Here is a 15,750-nt window from a genome sequence, read left to right as displayed (position 1 = left end):
CTCGACCTCATTAAACTTCTTATCAGCTCCCACATTTATGTTTGGCTTTTCTGAAGATTCCACCACTTTACCACTTCTAGTTGTGATGGCAATACAATCTTCCTTCGTATTAGTAATTGTATTACTAGGGAAGGCACCTGGAGTTCTATAAGTAATTTGCTTAGCTAGTTGGCCAATTTGATTCTCCAAATTTCTGATAGATGCATTTGTGTTTCTAGTATTAGCTCTAGTCTCCTCCATAAAAGCATTAGAATGTTGAGCCATTTGTCCTACTAGCTTCTCCAAATCATAAAGCTCCTTGGGTTGGATTGGTGGAGGCTGCAAATAGTTGTTAGACTTGAAATCAAGACCAGTTCCCTGAATCCTCCTTTGATAATTACTACTTCCAGCAGAAAAATTCTGACTTCTTTAAACATTTTGCTGCTGAGGTCTTTGGTCATACCAAATTCCATTTACCTGCATTTGTTGAGGAGAATCAGAAGACAGCAAAGAAGGACATTCATTAGACTCGTGATTGTCCTGGCAATATTCACACACAACAGCAACAGCTTGAGCCTGAACACCAGAATGCTGCATCTTATCAAGCCTTGAAGTCAAATTTGGCATTTGCTGAGATAATAACTTATTTTCAACCAGCACAACATCATTGCCTTGCTGAAGAATACCTCTTTTAGGCTTAGATGACAACACTTCATTTTCATTGGCGGCCATTCTCTCAATCAGCTCAAGAGTCTCATTTTCTATCAAGGATTTCATAGTACCACCTGTTGCACCATTCAACACCATCCGAATATCAGGTGTACAACCGTTGAAGAAGATTCTCACTTGATTGCCAGCAGTCAAGTTATAATGAGGACACCTTCTCATCAAATCCTTGAATCTGTTCCAAGCTGCACACATAGTTTCACCCTCTAACTGAGTGAAATTGGTGATATCATTCACCATCTGATTATACCTCTCCATGGAGAAGAACTCAGCAAAGAATTTTTGGGACAAATCATCCCATGTAGGAATGCTAAGTGCAGGCTGCCTTTCCAACCAACTAAGAGCCTTTCCCTTAACAGCAAAAGGGAACAACCTCAACCGGATTGCATCATTGGACATTTGAGGATGTTTGATTGAGTCACATATCATAAGGAATCTGTTTATGAATCTGTGAGGATCTTCATTCTTCTCTCCTACAAACTGGGCTCTCTCCACCAATTGAATAATAGAAGACTTTAGCTCCCAATTATTGTTACCAATTACCGGATGAACAATGCTTGAGTTCAGCCTATTGAAAGCTGGAGTAAGAATAGTATCCATGAGTAGATTTCCTTCATCATTGTTTGCTGCCATGATTGGTACTTCAATTGGTATCTCCCGTGTCTCTTCAGATAGAGTACCAAACTCTTTGAATTCAAGCTTTTTCTGAGCGAGTTTTCTATTCCTCCTTTCGGTCTTTGTAATCTCAGGATCAAACAGAAATTCTGCAATTTTACCTCGCATACAACTCAAGAAAGAGATTAGTAGCACTTTTCAAATAAAAATAAAATAAACATAAAAATATTCACAAAATCCAATCTTAAAGATCAAGATTATATGATAAAAAAACGCCAATCCCCGGCAACGGCGCCAAAAACTTGATGCTATCCGGCAAGTGTACCAATCGCATAAGTAATAAAATGATAAGAAAAGTATCGTCTCCACAGGGATTGTGATCGAATATCAAATAATCGTTCCTTTTAAGAAGGAAGGAATTCGAATATGTGTGAAAAATATTGTTGATTTGATTAAAAATAAGAACTAAAGGCAAGATTATATTTTTAGGGTTTTTGTTATGAAGAATAAAACAGAGATTGGTTTTATAAAATATTAGAAAGCATTGTAGCTAGAGCGCACTCACCAAATGATTCCCGCTTCTTACTCTGGATTGATTTAAAATACTCATTTAAATAGATACTCAGATAATTTATCATCTAAAAATATTAAGTAGTTAACCCTCAATCCCTTGCAAGGTTAACCCTTTAACCCCAATTGGAACCCCAATTCCTTGCAAATGTTCCTCATGGAATTAAGCAATGAACACGATAAATTAAGCATCTGCAATCAAATATACGTATCTTCCTAGCACGCATACAAATTGTTATCCTACTCCCTTTCAAGATCAAAACCCCAATATTCCTATCTAGGGTTCTAACCCTCAAACTATCATCAACTATTAGATTGAGCAGTTCTAATAAAGAGGATAGAAATTACGCACATAGTAGAGATAAATGTAAATATATAAACGAGTAAAAATAAATCAATTCGTTGTAACAAGGGTTCACATAGGGTTTGTGACCCTAGCTACAATAAAGAGTACTAGCCAACCATTGTCATGGCTTACATAAAATTATAAAAGATAAAGATAAAGATGAAGAATGTAATTACAAAAAGAAGACTAAGAACAATCCTTCGTTCCTCTCCTCCTTCTGAAATCCTTGTTTTCTTTTTGACGTCCAAAAGTCTTTTCAAATGTCCTCACAACGTTGCTTTTATAATCCTCATTTGCTACTTCCAAAATTGCCCTTACTGGACACAGACATTTTTCTCGCAAACTGGCGGGGGATCGCTCCACTTCTCTGGTATGTATGCCTGCATCCAATCTGGCGCCAAACCGCGCCACTATAGCGTAAAGTCGCACCATTTCTCTGGAGAATGGCTTAGCAAGGCTGGCGCAGGATCGCGCCACTTCTCTGAAAAATGGTCCAGGTGTGACTGGTGCATCTCAGAACCCCTACCCGAACGGATTTACGCCAACAATATTTTAAAATGTCGTTTTCTCATTCTTTCTCCCTATATAAACATAACAAATAGGTGAGAAATATCATTGAAATGGAAAAGTCAATATAATAAGCGAATATGTATATAAAGTGCTCTTTTATGACTTAATCCTTATCATTTTTAGCTTGGAAAACTACATATGCCAGAGGCACATCACCACTCGAGCGCGTGTGGGCAAACAAATTCAAGAATTCTATGCACAGGAGCACGCTCAAGCGCCCTGTAGCGCGCTTGAGTGCCCAACACGAGCCCAATCAGCCCAATCTGAAGTATCTTGAATAAAAAGGAAACAAATCAAGATTTGATTTAAAAGTTGATCAAGATTCATAGAAAGATTGGATGGAGAATTAAAAGATATAGTTTCAATGGTTATAAATAGGGAGTTGAGGGCCAAGAAAACCACCATTTCATCAATCCAGAGAACTACACAGAGACCTGAAGGAGGAATCCTGTTGCGGAGCGTGGGAACACTGAGGAACCAAGTCAACATCACACCAATGGAGACTAGGGGTTCTCTTTTCTTTATTATTGCTTTTGAATTCAGTATGCTAGCCTAGATATTTATGTAGTTAGGGGTAGATGGAACTCAATTGAATCGTATGTTTTGAATTAAATTGTCTCAGAATTCTTTTCATTTTATAATTGAATAAATTTATCTGTCTTTAATGCTTTCTATGAGTTTGCTCCTTATAGATTGATTTAAGGGAATTGTATGACAATAGGGATGTTGGTGTATGAACCCTGATTTGATAAATTTATCACAATCCTTGTGATCTAGGGAGAGACATGGGGCAATTGTGCAATCTTTAAATTCTTGATCTTAATGCATGTTTTCTTGGGAAATAATCGGGGAACTAGAGTTCTTTCAAGATCACATAGATTTAGGGTAACAATGAATTGAGCCCTGATTAACTTAGAAAGAATTGATTGGCATTATATTAAGAGAAGATTCTTGACAGTTTAATTCAAAGCATATAGAGGAGATTGGGAGAAAAGTCGAAACCTTAACTAGCCTTGTTTTTAATCTTTAAATCAATCATCTTTCCAATTGCTTTTTAATTCTGAATTTTAATTTGCATGTTATTAATTGTTTTCTTTTTAATTTCAATTTTCTTCGTATAAATATTGATTGTCCAACTAAACCGCGATTAGTGAACTATTGTTTGAAACCCAATCCTCGTGGGAACAATCTCGTACTCCGGTACACTTTTATTACTTAACGACCGGTACACTTGCTGAGTCGCAACAGAAGAGATATGATGGGTGTTGCTAGCCCACGTATGTATACTGACTTGTAGTCTGTTTTTCAATTCCATTAACTTTAAAAAAAAATGATTGCCATGAGAAATAAGCCCCTTTTAAACTCATTGGGCTTTGAGTTTTTCAATGAATCATAAATTAGTTGCTTCTTATATTTTTTTTTTCTCAGCCAAAGTGATATCCGAAGTCTGAACTTCCCTTATAATGATCCAACTTATGATTTATATGTCTATAAGAAAGAAAACGTTTTTTTTTTTTTTTTTTTTTGCATGTGATGCATAAAAATGGCTAAATTAGTAAAGTAATAAACTGTTAAAAGATCAAATGCATGTTTTGTTTTGGTTAATTTTTTTTGGAAAGCTCTCATAGTACAATTATAATTTATAAATTGTTTTGAATAGAAAGCAAATTATTATAAACACACATTATAACATTATCAATTAAGTAATTTGTTGGGCCAACAAGCGTACCCTAACTACACACAAGGCCTATCAATTAAGTAATTTGTTGGGCCAACAAGCGTACCCTAACTACACACAAGGCCGAACTCATATCCTCAGAAGTTGTTCGTGAACTCTGAAAGAAGTATCAAGCTCGAAAAAATAAAATATAGTGATTTATGTAAACATTATTATTATTTATATCGTAATTAACATTTTTAACAGAGTTGTTATTTTGATATTATGTTAATATTGTATAGAACTTAGCTTTTCTGTCTTAGCATATTTTAGTATTTTTTCCCTAATTATTGAATATTGTAATATCTTGATGTTATATCTGAAGATATATTTCCCCTCCAACTTTCTCTGTTAAATAAGCAAGAGACATTTAAACTCTAGTAAAATATGGCAACTCAAAGACACGTTGACTAAGAATGATTGATCCCATCACGTCATTACAATTATCTGGGGAAAAAAAGAAGAAGTTTAAAATTAGGAAAAGGAACACCCACTTTCCTACAAGAAATTATTAGGTCTGACTCATTCTCATGTATATATTCATCAACCGATCCAAACCGATTCAAACTGCGGTAACCGAACCGAAAAACCGATAACCGAATAAATCAAAAACTGAAAAACCGAAAACTGAAAGAAACCGCAAATTTTAATTGGATTGGATCGGTTTTTGGATGGGTTGATGAAAATCGATCCAATTCAAACCGATCCAATATATTAATTCCCCTCTACCTACTTGAGTTTTTCCCTAATCATAGTCCAAAAATTTCTAAACCCAAGACCCGTTAATCCATCAACTAAACCCAAGAAAAAATCTAGTCACATCTCATCAATAAAGTTTTATCTTTGTAAACTTTCATATCTCATTGCCCAAAAAAAAAATTATAGTTTACTAATGCTCTTGTATTTAAAAAAAAAAAAAATTACAAAGCCAATATATACAAAGATGTAATTTGCACAATAATCAAGAAATAAATTTTGGGATTTTCAAAAAACCGAAAACCGATCCAATCCAAACCGAAAAAGATTGGATTGGATCGGATCGGATTTGAAAAAAAAATCCAAACCGAATGGATGATTATATGATCAAACCGAAAGGATTGGATCAGATGATTTTTGCTTTCAAAACCGATCTAATCCAGACCTCGAACACCCCTAATATATTCCTCCACACCACCTTATTAGTCTTTTCTCTCCTATGTGTATTAGTACCGAAACGACACGCGACACGTGACACGACACTCCGACACGTCAATCTAAAAAAAATATGGATTTTGACATGTTGAGACACGTTTTAATATTAAATAATATTTTTAATTTAGAATAAAACTCTTTTTGGTCCCTAACAAAAAACCCGGTCCCCACTTTAGTCCCTTACAAAATTAAATTAGTCAGTTAGTCCCTAACAAATTCAAAGTGGACCCATTTAGTTGAAATCGTGGTCCCTTACAAATTCAAAAAAGACCCATATTAGTCCCTCAAAAGGACTAAAATGGGTCCACTTTGAATTTGTTAGGGACTAACTGACTAATTTGTTTTTGTAAGGGACTAAAATGGGGACCGTGTTTTTTGTTAGGGACCAAAAATGGTGTTTACTCTTTAATTTATATAGCGTATATTTCATTTAATATTCAATAATTTAACAAAAAAATGAAACTAAATTAATAATATCCATCAACACATTATAAAGGTGAAAGCTTTAATAAAAAAAATAGGAACTGGGATGAGAGAGATAATATCAGACAGAGAGATCAAATCATATTAGAGAGAGATCAGAGAGAAGGAGATACAACAAGAGCGTAATAGGAATTGACAACAATGATGCTGAGATGATCTCTTATCTACTTAAGGAAAAAAAAGACAAAAAAATAAGAGTAAATACCCTTTTTGGTCCCTAGCAATATTAGTGAAATCCATTTTAGTCCCTGACAATATAAAAGTACCAAATTGGTCCCTAAAGTTATGAAAAAAGGGACACGTTAGTCCTTCTGTCAACTCCTCTGTCACGATCAAACTAACGGTGCCCATGTGGCACGTTATCTGCTGACGCGGACTCCACGGTGGACACGGTGGAAAGCTGGACGACGACGTTTTGAATCAAAAGGATAGCAAAGCACTCCAAAGGACCAAACGACGTCGTTTTATTCTTCAGAAATGAAGAGGCACCAACACTGCAAGTAACCGTGGAGACTCGTTTTTTTCACTAAGTTATTGCATATGATTGGAAGACCATTGTTGACCTCCACTGGAAGCTTCGTTGAACGGTGAGGGTTGTCGAAGACGGTGGTTGCAGGGAAGGCAATCGAGCGTGGACTTTGAAGGTTGTCGAAAGGCTGGTCCTGTGGTGGTTAAGGGAAGTTCAAGTGTGCTGGTTTTCTTACATGCAGTAAGGTAAGTGTTTTTTTAGGAAATCTTCAATATTTGTGGTCCCCCATCACCTGATGTTGTCTATTCTTTGTTGGAGAATGGTCCCCCATGTGCGCTCCATTGTGAGTTATCATGGTTAGGGTTAAAAAAAAATACCCATTTATGTATGTGGTCCCCTTCACTATCGGTTTGTAAAGTATATTGCCATTTTTTAGTGCATTGTGGTCACCAATTTTTTAGAGCATGCATAATTTGTAAAGGTGCAATTTTTTTCCACGTTATTGGCTTGTCCCCCCTGTCGGCAGTGATGAGTTTGATGTACATGGTTATTGCCATTTTTTAAATTGGTTTGTGGCCCCTGATGTTCACATGAATATATTGTAATTTACAGCCCTGTGTTGCTTTTTTTTTCCAGATGGATGAATATATAGTGATAAGGTATCATTATGGGGGTGTGTTGAGGATAGATGATAAAGGGGTCCTAACCTATGTAAATGGCAAAGTGGTTGACTTACCTGAGATGGATGCTGACTTCGTCAACCTGCGTGACCTTGATACTCTGTTCAAGGGTTATGGGTATGAGACGTGTAATCAAATGTTGTGGCTCATGCCAAACGCAACGAATTTAGATGTAGGTTTAAGGCCTTCGAATACGGACGCTGATATTGTGGAGATGGTCAAGGCTGCATTGAGTAATGGAAATCTCATAGAAATTTATTTTGAAGATTGCATTGCAACCCTTGTCTATGTTTCACCGGAAGAAGTTATTGCACATGCACGTGAGGGTGGCAGTGGTGGGAAGGAGGATGAGGGTGGCAGTGGTGGAGAGGAGGATGAGGGTGGCAGTGGTGATGGGTTGGAGGATGAGGGTGGCAGTGGTGGAGATGAGGGTGATGGGTTGGAGGATGAGGGTGGCAGTGGTGATGGGTTTTCTACTGATTCAGAAGATAGTGTGGAGGATGAGGCATATAAACCTCCTCCACCTATGTATGATACAGAAACAGAGAGTGAAGAGGAGTGCAAGGGGAAGGGTAAAGCTGCTGGAAAAAAAAAAGCAAAACAGGAAGAGAAAAAAGAAGGTTGAAGATGTGGCAGGGGAAGATACAATGGAAGAGGAGGAGAAGTCAATGTCTTTCGAGGAGGATGGGTATGGGTATAACTCTGAAGAGTTGAACACGCCTCCTTCAAGTGGTGCTGAAGAGGATGAAAAGGTTGTCAATCCAAAATTTAATGTGCATGAGGAGTTTGGTCATGTGCACTTAGAGGTAGGAATGGAGTTTGTGAGTCTTCAATTATTTAAAAATGTTGTCATAGACTACAGTATTGATCTAGGAAGATAATTCAAGTGGCTGAAGAATGACAAAGTAAGGGCCCGAGCAAAGTGTAGTAATGATGAATGTGATTGGACGATTTACTGTTCGTGGAACAACAAAATGAAAGCTTTCCAAATCAAGACTTTTAATAACATACACACTTGCTGCAGACTTTTTAGAAACAAGAGGGCAAGTAGGGATTGGGTTGCAAAGAAGTTAGAAAAAAGGCTAATGACACAACCGAACATGACAAGGGCTGAGGCCTACGACCGCATGAAAGAGGAGTACAAAGTTCATGTCCATTTGAAGAAAGTGACCAAAGCACTTCAGAAAGCGAAGGCCAAAATAGAAGGGTGTGAAAAAGAACAGTACGCAAAATTGAGAGACTACTTAGGTGAGCTATTGAGAAGCAATCCAGGGTCTACATGTCAAATGCAAGTGATCCCACAACCTGATCTGAACTCCTCTCCCATATTTTCTAAGTTGTACATTTGTCTGGATGCATGCAAGAAAAGGGTTCAAAGCTGGCTGCAGGCCCTTAATTGGTTTGGATGGATATTATGGAGGTCAATTGTTAAGTGCAGTTGGTGAGGATGCCAACAAAAGTTTCTATGTCATTGCATATGCAATTGTTGATAGTGAAACAAAAGAGAACTGGAAGTGGTTTTTAACCCTGTTACAGGAAGACATTGGCCCTCACGTAGTGTTTGGATGGAATTTTATTTCTGACCAATAGAAGGTGTGTTAAGCTTGTTTCATTTCAACTTGCTTTAGTATTCAGATTGATCCAATTGTTGAATGATTTTTTTCTACTGTTAGTTACCTGCTTATTAGTTATTGGTTTTTTTGCATTTTCATGATTACATAAACTGCATTTTTAACTGCATTGCTGATGTTAAGTGCATTGCTGATGTTAAGTGCATTCCTGATAATGTCAGGGACCAGTTAGTCCCCCGTGCAATTTGTCAGGGACCATAACGACCCTCGATGGCAATTGCCAGGGACCTAATTGATCCTCGTATATTTAAGTCAACAACACTTTGTGGCAATCTATATATGTTTTTGTGATACCTTTTTTTGTGTCTGTGTGTAGGGGCTGATTTCAGCACTGCAAGAGGTGATGCCTGGTGCATATCATCGTTTTTGTGTGCAGCACGTTTGGAAGAATTTCATAAAGCAATGGAAAGACAAGGCAATTCAAGCCATGGTTTGGGAGTGTTCAAGATGCACCACTGTCCCCCAGTTCCAGCAATGCATGGCACGGTTGAAAGTAAAGAATGAGGCTGCATGGAAGTACTTGGATGGCATCCAGCCCTCAAGTTGGGTGAAAGCTTATTTCAGCCACTGGCCTAAATGTGATAATATCACAAACAACATGGCAGAGGTATGGAATGCCAAGATCGTTGGGTATAGGTCAAAACCGATTATCACTCTATTGGAGGAACCGAGATGCTACATTATGAGGAGGATGGCTGCACATCAGAGGGTGTTAGGAACTGTTCGGGGTAAAATAGCTCCTGCTCAGCAATTGAAACTGGATCAGTTAAAGGTTCTTAGCAATTCATGGACACCCACTTGGACTAGAAATCTGCAGCAAGTTATGTATGAGGTCAGTGGGAAAGGTGATAGAGTTGGAGTCAATTTAACAACACATACATGTGCATGCAATGTATGGCAGTTGTCTGGACTGCCTTGTGAGCATGCTATAGCAGCAATTTGTCACAAAAACGAGCCAGCCGAGAACTATGTCCATCAATGGCTTACAGTTGATGCATTGCATGCCACATATGAGCACACCTTAAACCCAGTGAACTCGGACAAGTATTAGCCTGCATCTGATGAATCCAAACCTCTTCCACCAAAACTGAAAAGGCCAATTGGGCGACCCAAGAAACACAGGAAGAAGGACCCAACTGAAGACCAAAGGAGCATGACAAAGAAAGTTAAAAGGACATATGAAGCCAAGTGTAGTAAGTGTGGTCAGACTGGACACTATGGCAAGAGTTGTAAGGGGCCAACAGCTTCCAAAACAGACAAGAGACAAGCAAGACCACAATCTGTGAGGATTGGCACAGACTCAGTAAATGAAATCCCATTAAGTCAAGGAGGCCCGTCAGAAATTGGTAGTTCTCAGGCACAACAAATCAACTTGAGAGGATGCAGCCCACCTCCTTCAAATCCAGAAGAAGCAAATGCAGTGTTGACTGAAGAGACAATTAAGGCAGCCAACACTGGCACACGAAGCAGATTTATGCACTTCATGACAACACCTGGTTTCATGCCACCAAGGCGATCCTCAAGAAAATGAGCTGCTGATGAAGACGAACAAGGGAGTTGTGCATGAGCCAACTGAAAAGGAGTGGATATAATGCCCTTTTTTTGTACATCCTGGCCATTTTTTTTGGAGGCCTTTTACAGATATAATGTAATCATTTTGATGCATGGCCAAGATTGTATTTATAGGCCTCACCTGTAATTTCTATCAGTTGGCTTTTATTTGTAATGCACTACTGGTTTCTAGTTGTAGGAAGACAATTATATGTAACTGGTTTATTTCTGGACATGCATGTTATGTGGCAGGGTTGATGAATGTGATAAGTTCATGTCCATTTTATGTTTTTTAACTGAGTTAGCTTGTTGTTGGTCATTTAGCTGCCATATTTGCATTCTGGTGCAGGTTTGTGCTGTGTTACTGATTAAACAGATCATGTCCAATTTTTTGGCTGCAGGGACCAATTAGGACCCCGACAATCATTGTCAGGGACCAATTTGGACCCCTACATGCTGCATTTCTGATATCATGCACTTCTATTTTGTTGATCTGGACTGCATTCAAAAGCATATAGGTCAGGGACAGCAAGTGTATCTGATGTAATGCACTACTGTTTTTTAAAATGAGTGCTGCATTTTGTTGATTTGGACATCAACAACTGATGTCCTATAATTCTGGAATCAGGGACCAATAAGTGCCCCGTGTACTTTGTCAGGGACCAAAACGACCCTCGACTAACATTGCCAGGGACCTAATTGGTCCTCGAGTTTTGCAATCAGTAACAAAATATGCATAACAGTTTGCAACTTCTGTATCAGCAATGTCATGAGTTATGTGTCTATATCAGTAGCAATCTATATCTGTTTGTGATACAATGTAGCAATCTTTTATCCTTCAATCGATGCCTAACTATGCAATAATATATAATGCCATAATATATTAAGGAATACATTCAAGGCTTTTTTATAATAGGTCATATGATAATACACACAAACAGATTTGAACTAACACATAATTTGTATAACAACAGGAAGGAGTACTCATTACAATTCACTGAAGCAAAAATACATTTGGGTCACTTGTTTTCACTTTTACCACACTAACAACAAACATACAGATCATGATCACACCAACACAAGCACCTAAGACCCTAGCTGACCTATCAACTGTCCTAATTTTTTTGTCCATCCTATCTAACTCCTCCACCATCTTCAGGTATACATCATTCAGTTTTCTTTCCTGCTGATGAAGCTTCATTCCTTGCTCAGTAATCTTCACATCTTGCTCTCTCATCATCATCTCCACATACTTCAACTTGAAGTTCATTTCAGCAACATCCAACTCCACAGTGTGAATTCTTGCTTCTTCCAGTTCCATGGGTTCATTACACATGTCATCTACCCATCTAAAAAAATCACAATAGGGCTTCTTCACCTGAAAAAAATAAACACCATGGTTAGCAAGTTTTCCAACTCAATAAAGGGGCAGATTACAAATTCGTACCTTGAAGTTAGGACACCCAAGGAAAGCCCTGTTTGGGTTCCTCTCAGTTTTGGAGGTATAGACAATGCTTTGTCTCCCACATTTGCACCACCAACCAGTGGTCCTTGCCATTGTTCTTCCCCCCATTGATTTACTCCCACTTGACCCCCCCATGCCAGAAGAAACACTCATCTTCTCCCACGCCCAGAAATCCGGTTGATGGCTTAATGTCTTTCGTCAAGTTTCAATCATCAAAGTGCAAACTTTCTGGCGGCGTTTTGCTGTTTACAGATTTGCTCATCAATTTGGGGGATGGAGTTTTCGGTTTAGGGTTCGATTGAAGGCATTTGGGTTTTTTTCAATTTTAGGGTTCATTATTTGGGTTTTATCAATTAATTGCATTCAAGTAAAACGACGTCGTGCTTTCCATGGGTGTCCACCGTCGTCGTCCAGCTTTCCACCGTGGAGTCCGCGTCAGCAGATAACGTGCCACATGGGCACCGTTAGTTTGACCGTGACGGAAGAGTTGACAGAAGGACTAACGTGGCCCTTTTTTCATAACTTTAGGGACCAATTTGGTACTTTTATATTGTCAGGGACTAAAATGGATTTCGCTAATATTGCTAGGGACCAAAAAGGGTATTTACTCAAAAAATAAAATTGATATGATCAGATGGAAGCTTTATTAATATATTTTAATTTTTTTTAAAAATAATTTTTTTAGGAAAATGCCATTTGACCGTGTCGGAGCATGTCGGAACGTGTCGGACACAGTCAAATTCGCGTGTCGAAATGGTCAACGTGTCGGGAATGTTGACCGCGTGTCGGACACCGTGTCAAATCGTGTCGGAGCGTATTGACGTGTCGGAGCGTATCAGACACGACACTCCCTGATTTTTGGAGTGTGAGTGGTCCCTTGCTATCACCTATCTCTATAAACCTCTCTCTTTCTCTCTTAATCTCTCTCAGCAAAAACACAGTGCAAAAACCATCTTTACTTTACAAGACCAAAAATGGGAAACTGCTTGAAGCACCAATCATCCACCAATAATCTACCTGCAGCTAAGAGTGGTTTTGCAACTAGAAACCACCAATCATCCCCCAAAACCAGTAAACCAAAGGGGAGAGGTAAGCGTGCCACTACTGCAAAACCAACAACTAGGGATGGGAACAAACATATCAATGTACAACACACTACAAGAAGACCCAAGCAGAACAGCTCTCCGCCCAAGATGTTTTCTGATTATTATCATTGAGTCCACTCTATTATCATGTTGTTGATTATGTTTGTCAAGCTATTGTCATCATATATGTCGATTATATTCCCCTTTATTAGAAACCGTATTCTCCATGAGCAGGTAGGGGCTTGATTTGGAATTACAAGTATTTAGGACTTGTTCGAAAGTTAATAAGGTTAGATTTGGGAATAAAAAATTACATCTAGTTCAGTTTTTGTTGGATTTGAGATATATTTATTATACCCTTCTTCTATGTTACAAAATTTATCAAACAATAATGTCTAAATTAAATTTATCAAACCATAATGTCTAAATTCATCATTAATTGTTTCCAAAGAAAAAAAAAATCACTTTCAATAATTTCATCATAACCAAATTTAATCTAGATCCAAAAGACATCCTTTGGTTCAACTCAAGGCTGGGTTCCCCTAATTCCACAGGATTAACAGAAAAATGGGTTATAACTAGTCTTCGAATCAGTGTGGGCCATAAATATCACTAACACTAAAAACTGGATGAAGACATTTTATAAAACTAGTTGTGGGCTGTGGCCATTAAGGACTTTAAGGCTTAACAATAGGGTTAAATCATTGGTCCAAGAAATAAGCCCAAATTAAATTCATTAGGCTTTGAGTTTTTCAATGAATTATTAATTAGTTGCCTCTATCTCTATGGAAGTAAATTTTTTTTTTTTTAGTTATTTTTAGGAGTAAGGTTATACTTATAACATATTTTCATTTATAACCTCTTACAATCATATCTTAATCGTTGATTTTCGTCAATCAACAGTTATCATTTATTGCAAAGTGATATATGAAGTTGAGCTTCCCTTACACTCATCCAACTTATGAATTATATGGCTACAAGAAAGAAAGAAAAAACATGCATAGAAATTTTTTATTAAACTAATAAACTACTAAAATATTAAATGTATATTTCTTCTTGTTTTATTTCTTAAGGCTCTTTGATCTTGTTACGCATAAAACTAAGAGGAGGTTGTTTATCATTAGAGGTAAAATATCTCAATGTAAAAGAAGAAATTAGTATAATAGATTAGAGCTCAAGGAGAGAATTAATTGGTATAAGACTTAAACAAAGGCTATAGGGATCAAAGTGAGATGTGGAGAGCACAATTTAGTTGATGTATTTTAGCATAGTAGGGAGAAAATGGGTGAAGAATGAAGGAGCGAGCTATATATATCATGGGAAAGATTCCCCTGCTTTGGAAAGGGTGCGTACCAAAATCGTTTTGTCCAGTAGGCCGAGGGGAACAGTGACCAATTTGCCACTGTTCATCATAAAATTTACCAGAATGCCACGCGCACAGTAAAAATTCCCAAACTGCCACGCAGGCTAATTCGCTACACAGTGCAGCGAATTAGGCCTGATGATGTGTCACGTCCTCAGCGGTCCACGTATTTCGCTACACAGGGTAGCGAAATACGTGGTCAAATGGTCAGCCCTGCCAGGCAACTTTTGGACACGTGTCACACCCCTGTAAAACACGTAATTCGCTACCCTGTACAGCGAAATATGCAGCAGAAGGGTCAGTTCATGTCAACTCAAAGTCAGGCCACGTGTCACTTCCCCACATAATTCGCTGTACTAGGTAGCGAATTATGTGGTTATTTTTGGCATGACTGGTAGCGAAATATGTAATATCTGCCAAGTGTCATCTCCCCACTAATTCGCTAGGGGGTACAGCGAAATTATGATACTTAATTTGCTACCCCCCCTAGCGAATTATGAGCTATAAATTACTCCATTTCGGGTATCAACTACCAGTGCCATATTTTTCCTTTTATGTTAAGGTTTACTACTTTTGTGTTGTTGTTGAATCTTAGTTTTATTTCTATTTTTGTAAGATGAGTGAGGGTAGGAATGATTTAATAGCAACTGTTTATTATAATGGAAGAAAATACTTTGGTCCAAACGGACAAGTGTTTGAAGGTGATGCAAAAATGTTTCGCATGAGCCCAAGATGCAATCTTCACGAGCTGAAGAAGTTAATATACAAGAAGTTAAGATTAGAACGTGGTCAAACTGTTACTCGGTTGACCGCTAGATGTGCCTCGGGTAACCCGGTGCAATGGGTTGGTGTGGAAATTGTCGACGATGAAGATGTAACGTTAGTAGTAGATGCAAGCACTTCTGAACACGGCGAGTCAAGATTTATTGAATTGTATGCAGAAGTCAACTACGGTGGACAATCCAGCAGCAGTCAACCGAGCAATCCATGCACTGACATCATCGACATAAACATGGTGCCCGAGGTTAATCTGGAAGTTGAGGTCGCGTCCCCAACGCTTGCACCACCAACCCAAGAAATTTTGTATGAAGCGGTTCCAGCCAACGACATGTACGATCCATCTTGGCGTACGGATAGTTCCGAGGAAGAGCGTGATGAAGGTCTTGTTCCAGATAGCGAGTCATCAGATACGGATGTCGATGGTGACTTTGATTGTTGTCCGTCTACTGCAGTTGAACAACCAATTCCATCGCCAGGCATTGTCGGAATGCAAGATCCTCCTGTTGCAGGTACGTAAGGATTAATGCTT

The 15,750-nt window shown here is 38.2% G+C and overlaps 2 protein-coding genes and 1 non-coding gene across 3 annotated transcripts; 2 read left to right on the top strand and 1 right to left on the bottom strand.

The window, feature by feature from the left end:
- The first annotated feature begins 841 nt into the window (after nt 1-841).
- Nucleotides 842-947, top strand: LOC133298953 (small nucleolar RNA R71). Its single transcript, XR_009749875.1, has one exon. It is a non-coding gene; the product is annotated as a small nucleolar RNA R71 (small nucleolar RNA).
- A 7,046-nt stretch (nt 948-7,993) lies between these two features.
- On the top strand, nt 7,994-10,028 carry LOC133298944 (uncharacterized). Its single transcript, XM_061498335.1, has 4 exons — nt 7,994-8,163; nt 8,371-8,568; nt 8,711-8,900; nt 9,294-10,028. Exons 1-4 carry the CDS (start codon nt 7,994-7,996, stop codon nt 10,026-10,028), a joined length of 1,293 nt encoding a protein of 430 aa, XP_061354319.1.
- Nucleotides 10,029-11,522: 1,494 nt separating this feature from the next.
- LOC133298943 (uncharacterized) lies at nt 11,523-12,086 on the bottom strand. The gene is made up of 2 exons (XM_061498334.1): nt 11,976-12,086; nt 11,523-11,906 (listed from the first exon to the last, which is right to left on the bottom strand). The coding sequence occupies exons 1-2, from the start codon at nt 12,084-12,086 to the stop codon at nt 11,523-11,525; spliced, it is 495 nt and encodes a 164-aa protein (XP_061354318.1).
- Between the last annotated feature and the right edge of the window lie 3,664 nt (nt 12,087-15,750).

Source organism: Gastrolobium bilobum, unplaced genomic scaffold (genome assembly GCF_033153095.1).
Source record: "Gastrolobium bilobum isolate Gb01-03AN ecotype WA unplaced genomic scaffold, APGP_CSIRO_Gbil_v1 utg558, whole genome shotgun sequence".
Lineage (NCBI taxonomy): Eukaryota > Viridiplantae > Streptophyta > Magnoliopsida > Fabales > Fabaceae > Gastrolobium > Gastrolobium bilobum.
This window is presented reverse-complemented; position numbering and strand designations above follow the sequence as displayed.

Bases quoted from the DNA above. Each gene is read 5' to 3' on its own strand.
- LOC133298944 (XM_061498335.1), top strand. From the start codon at position 7,994: ATGGAAGAGGAGGAGAAGTCAATGTCTTTCGAGGAGGATGGGTATGGG. The intron at 8,164-8,370 runs GTTTGTGAGTCT...CACTTGCTGCAG, and splicing joins CACTTAGAGGTAGGAATGGA to ACTTTTTAGAAACAAGAGGG. The intron at 8,569-8,710 runs GTACGCAAAATT...GATGCATGCAAG, and splicing joins GAAGGGTGTGAAAAAGAACA to AAAAGGGTTCAAAGCTGGCT.
- LOC133298943 (XM_061498334.1), bottom strand. From the start codon at position 12,086: ATGGCAAGGACCACTGGTTGGTGGTGCAAATGTGGGAGACAAAGCATT. The intron at 11,907-11,975 runs GTACGAATTTGT...TATTTTTTTCAG, and splicing joins TTGGGTGTCCTAACTTCAAG to GTGAAGAAGCCCTATTGTGA.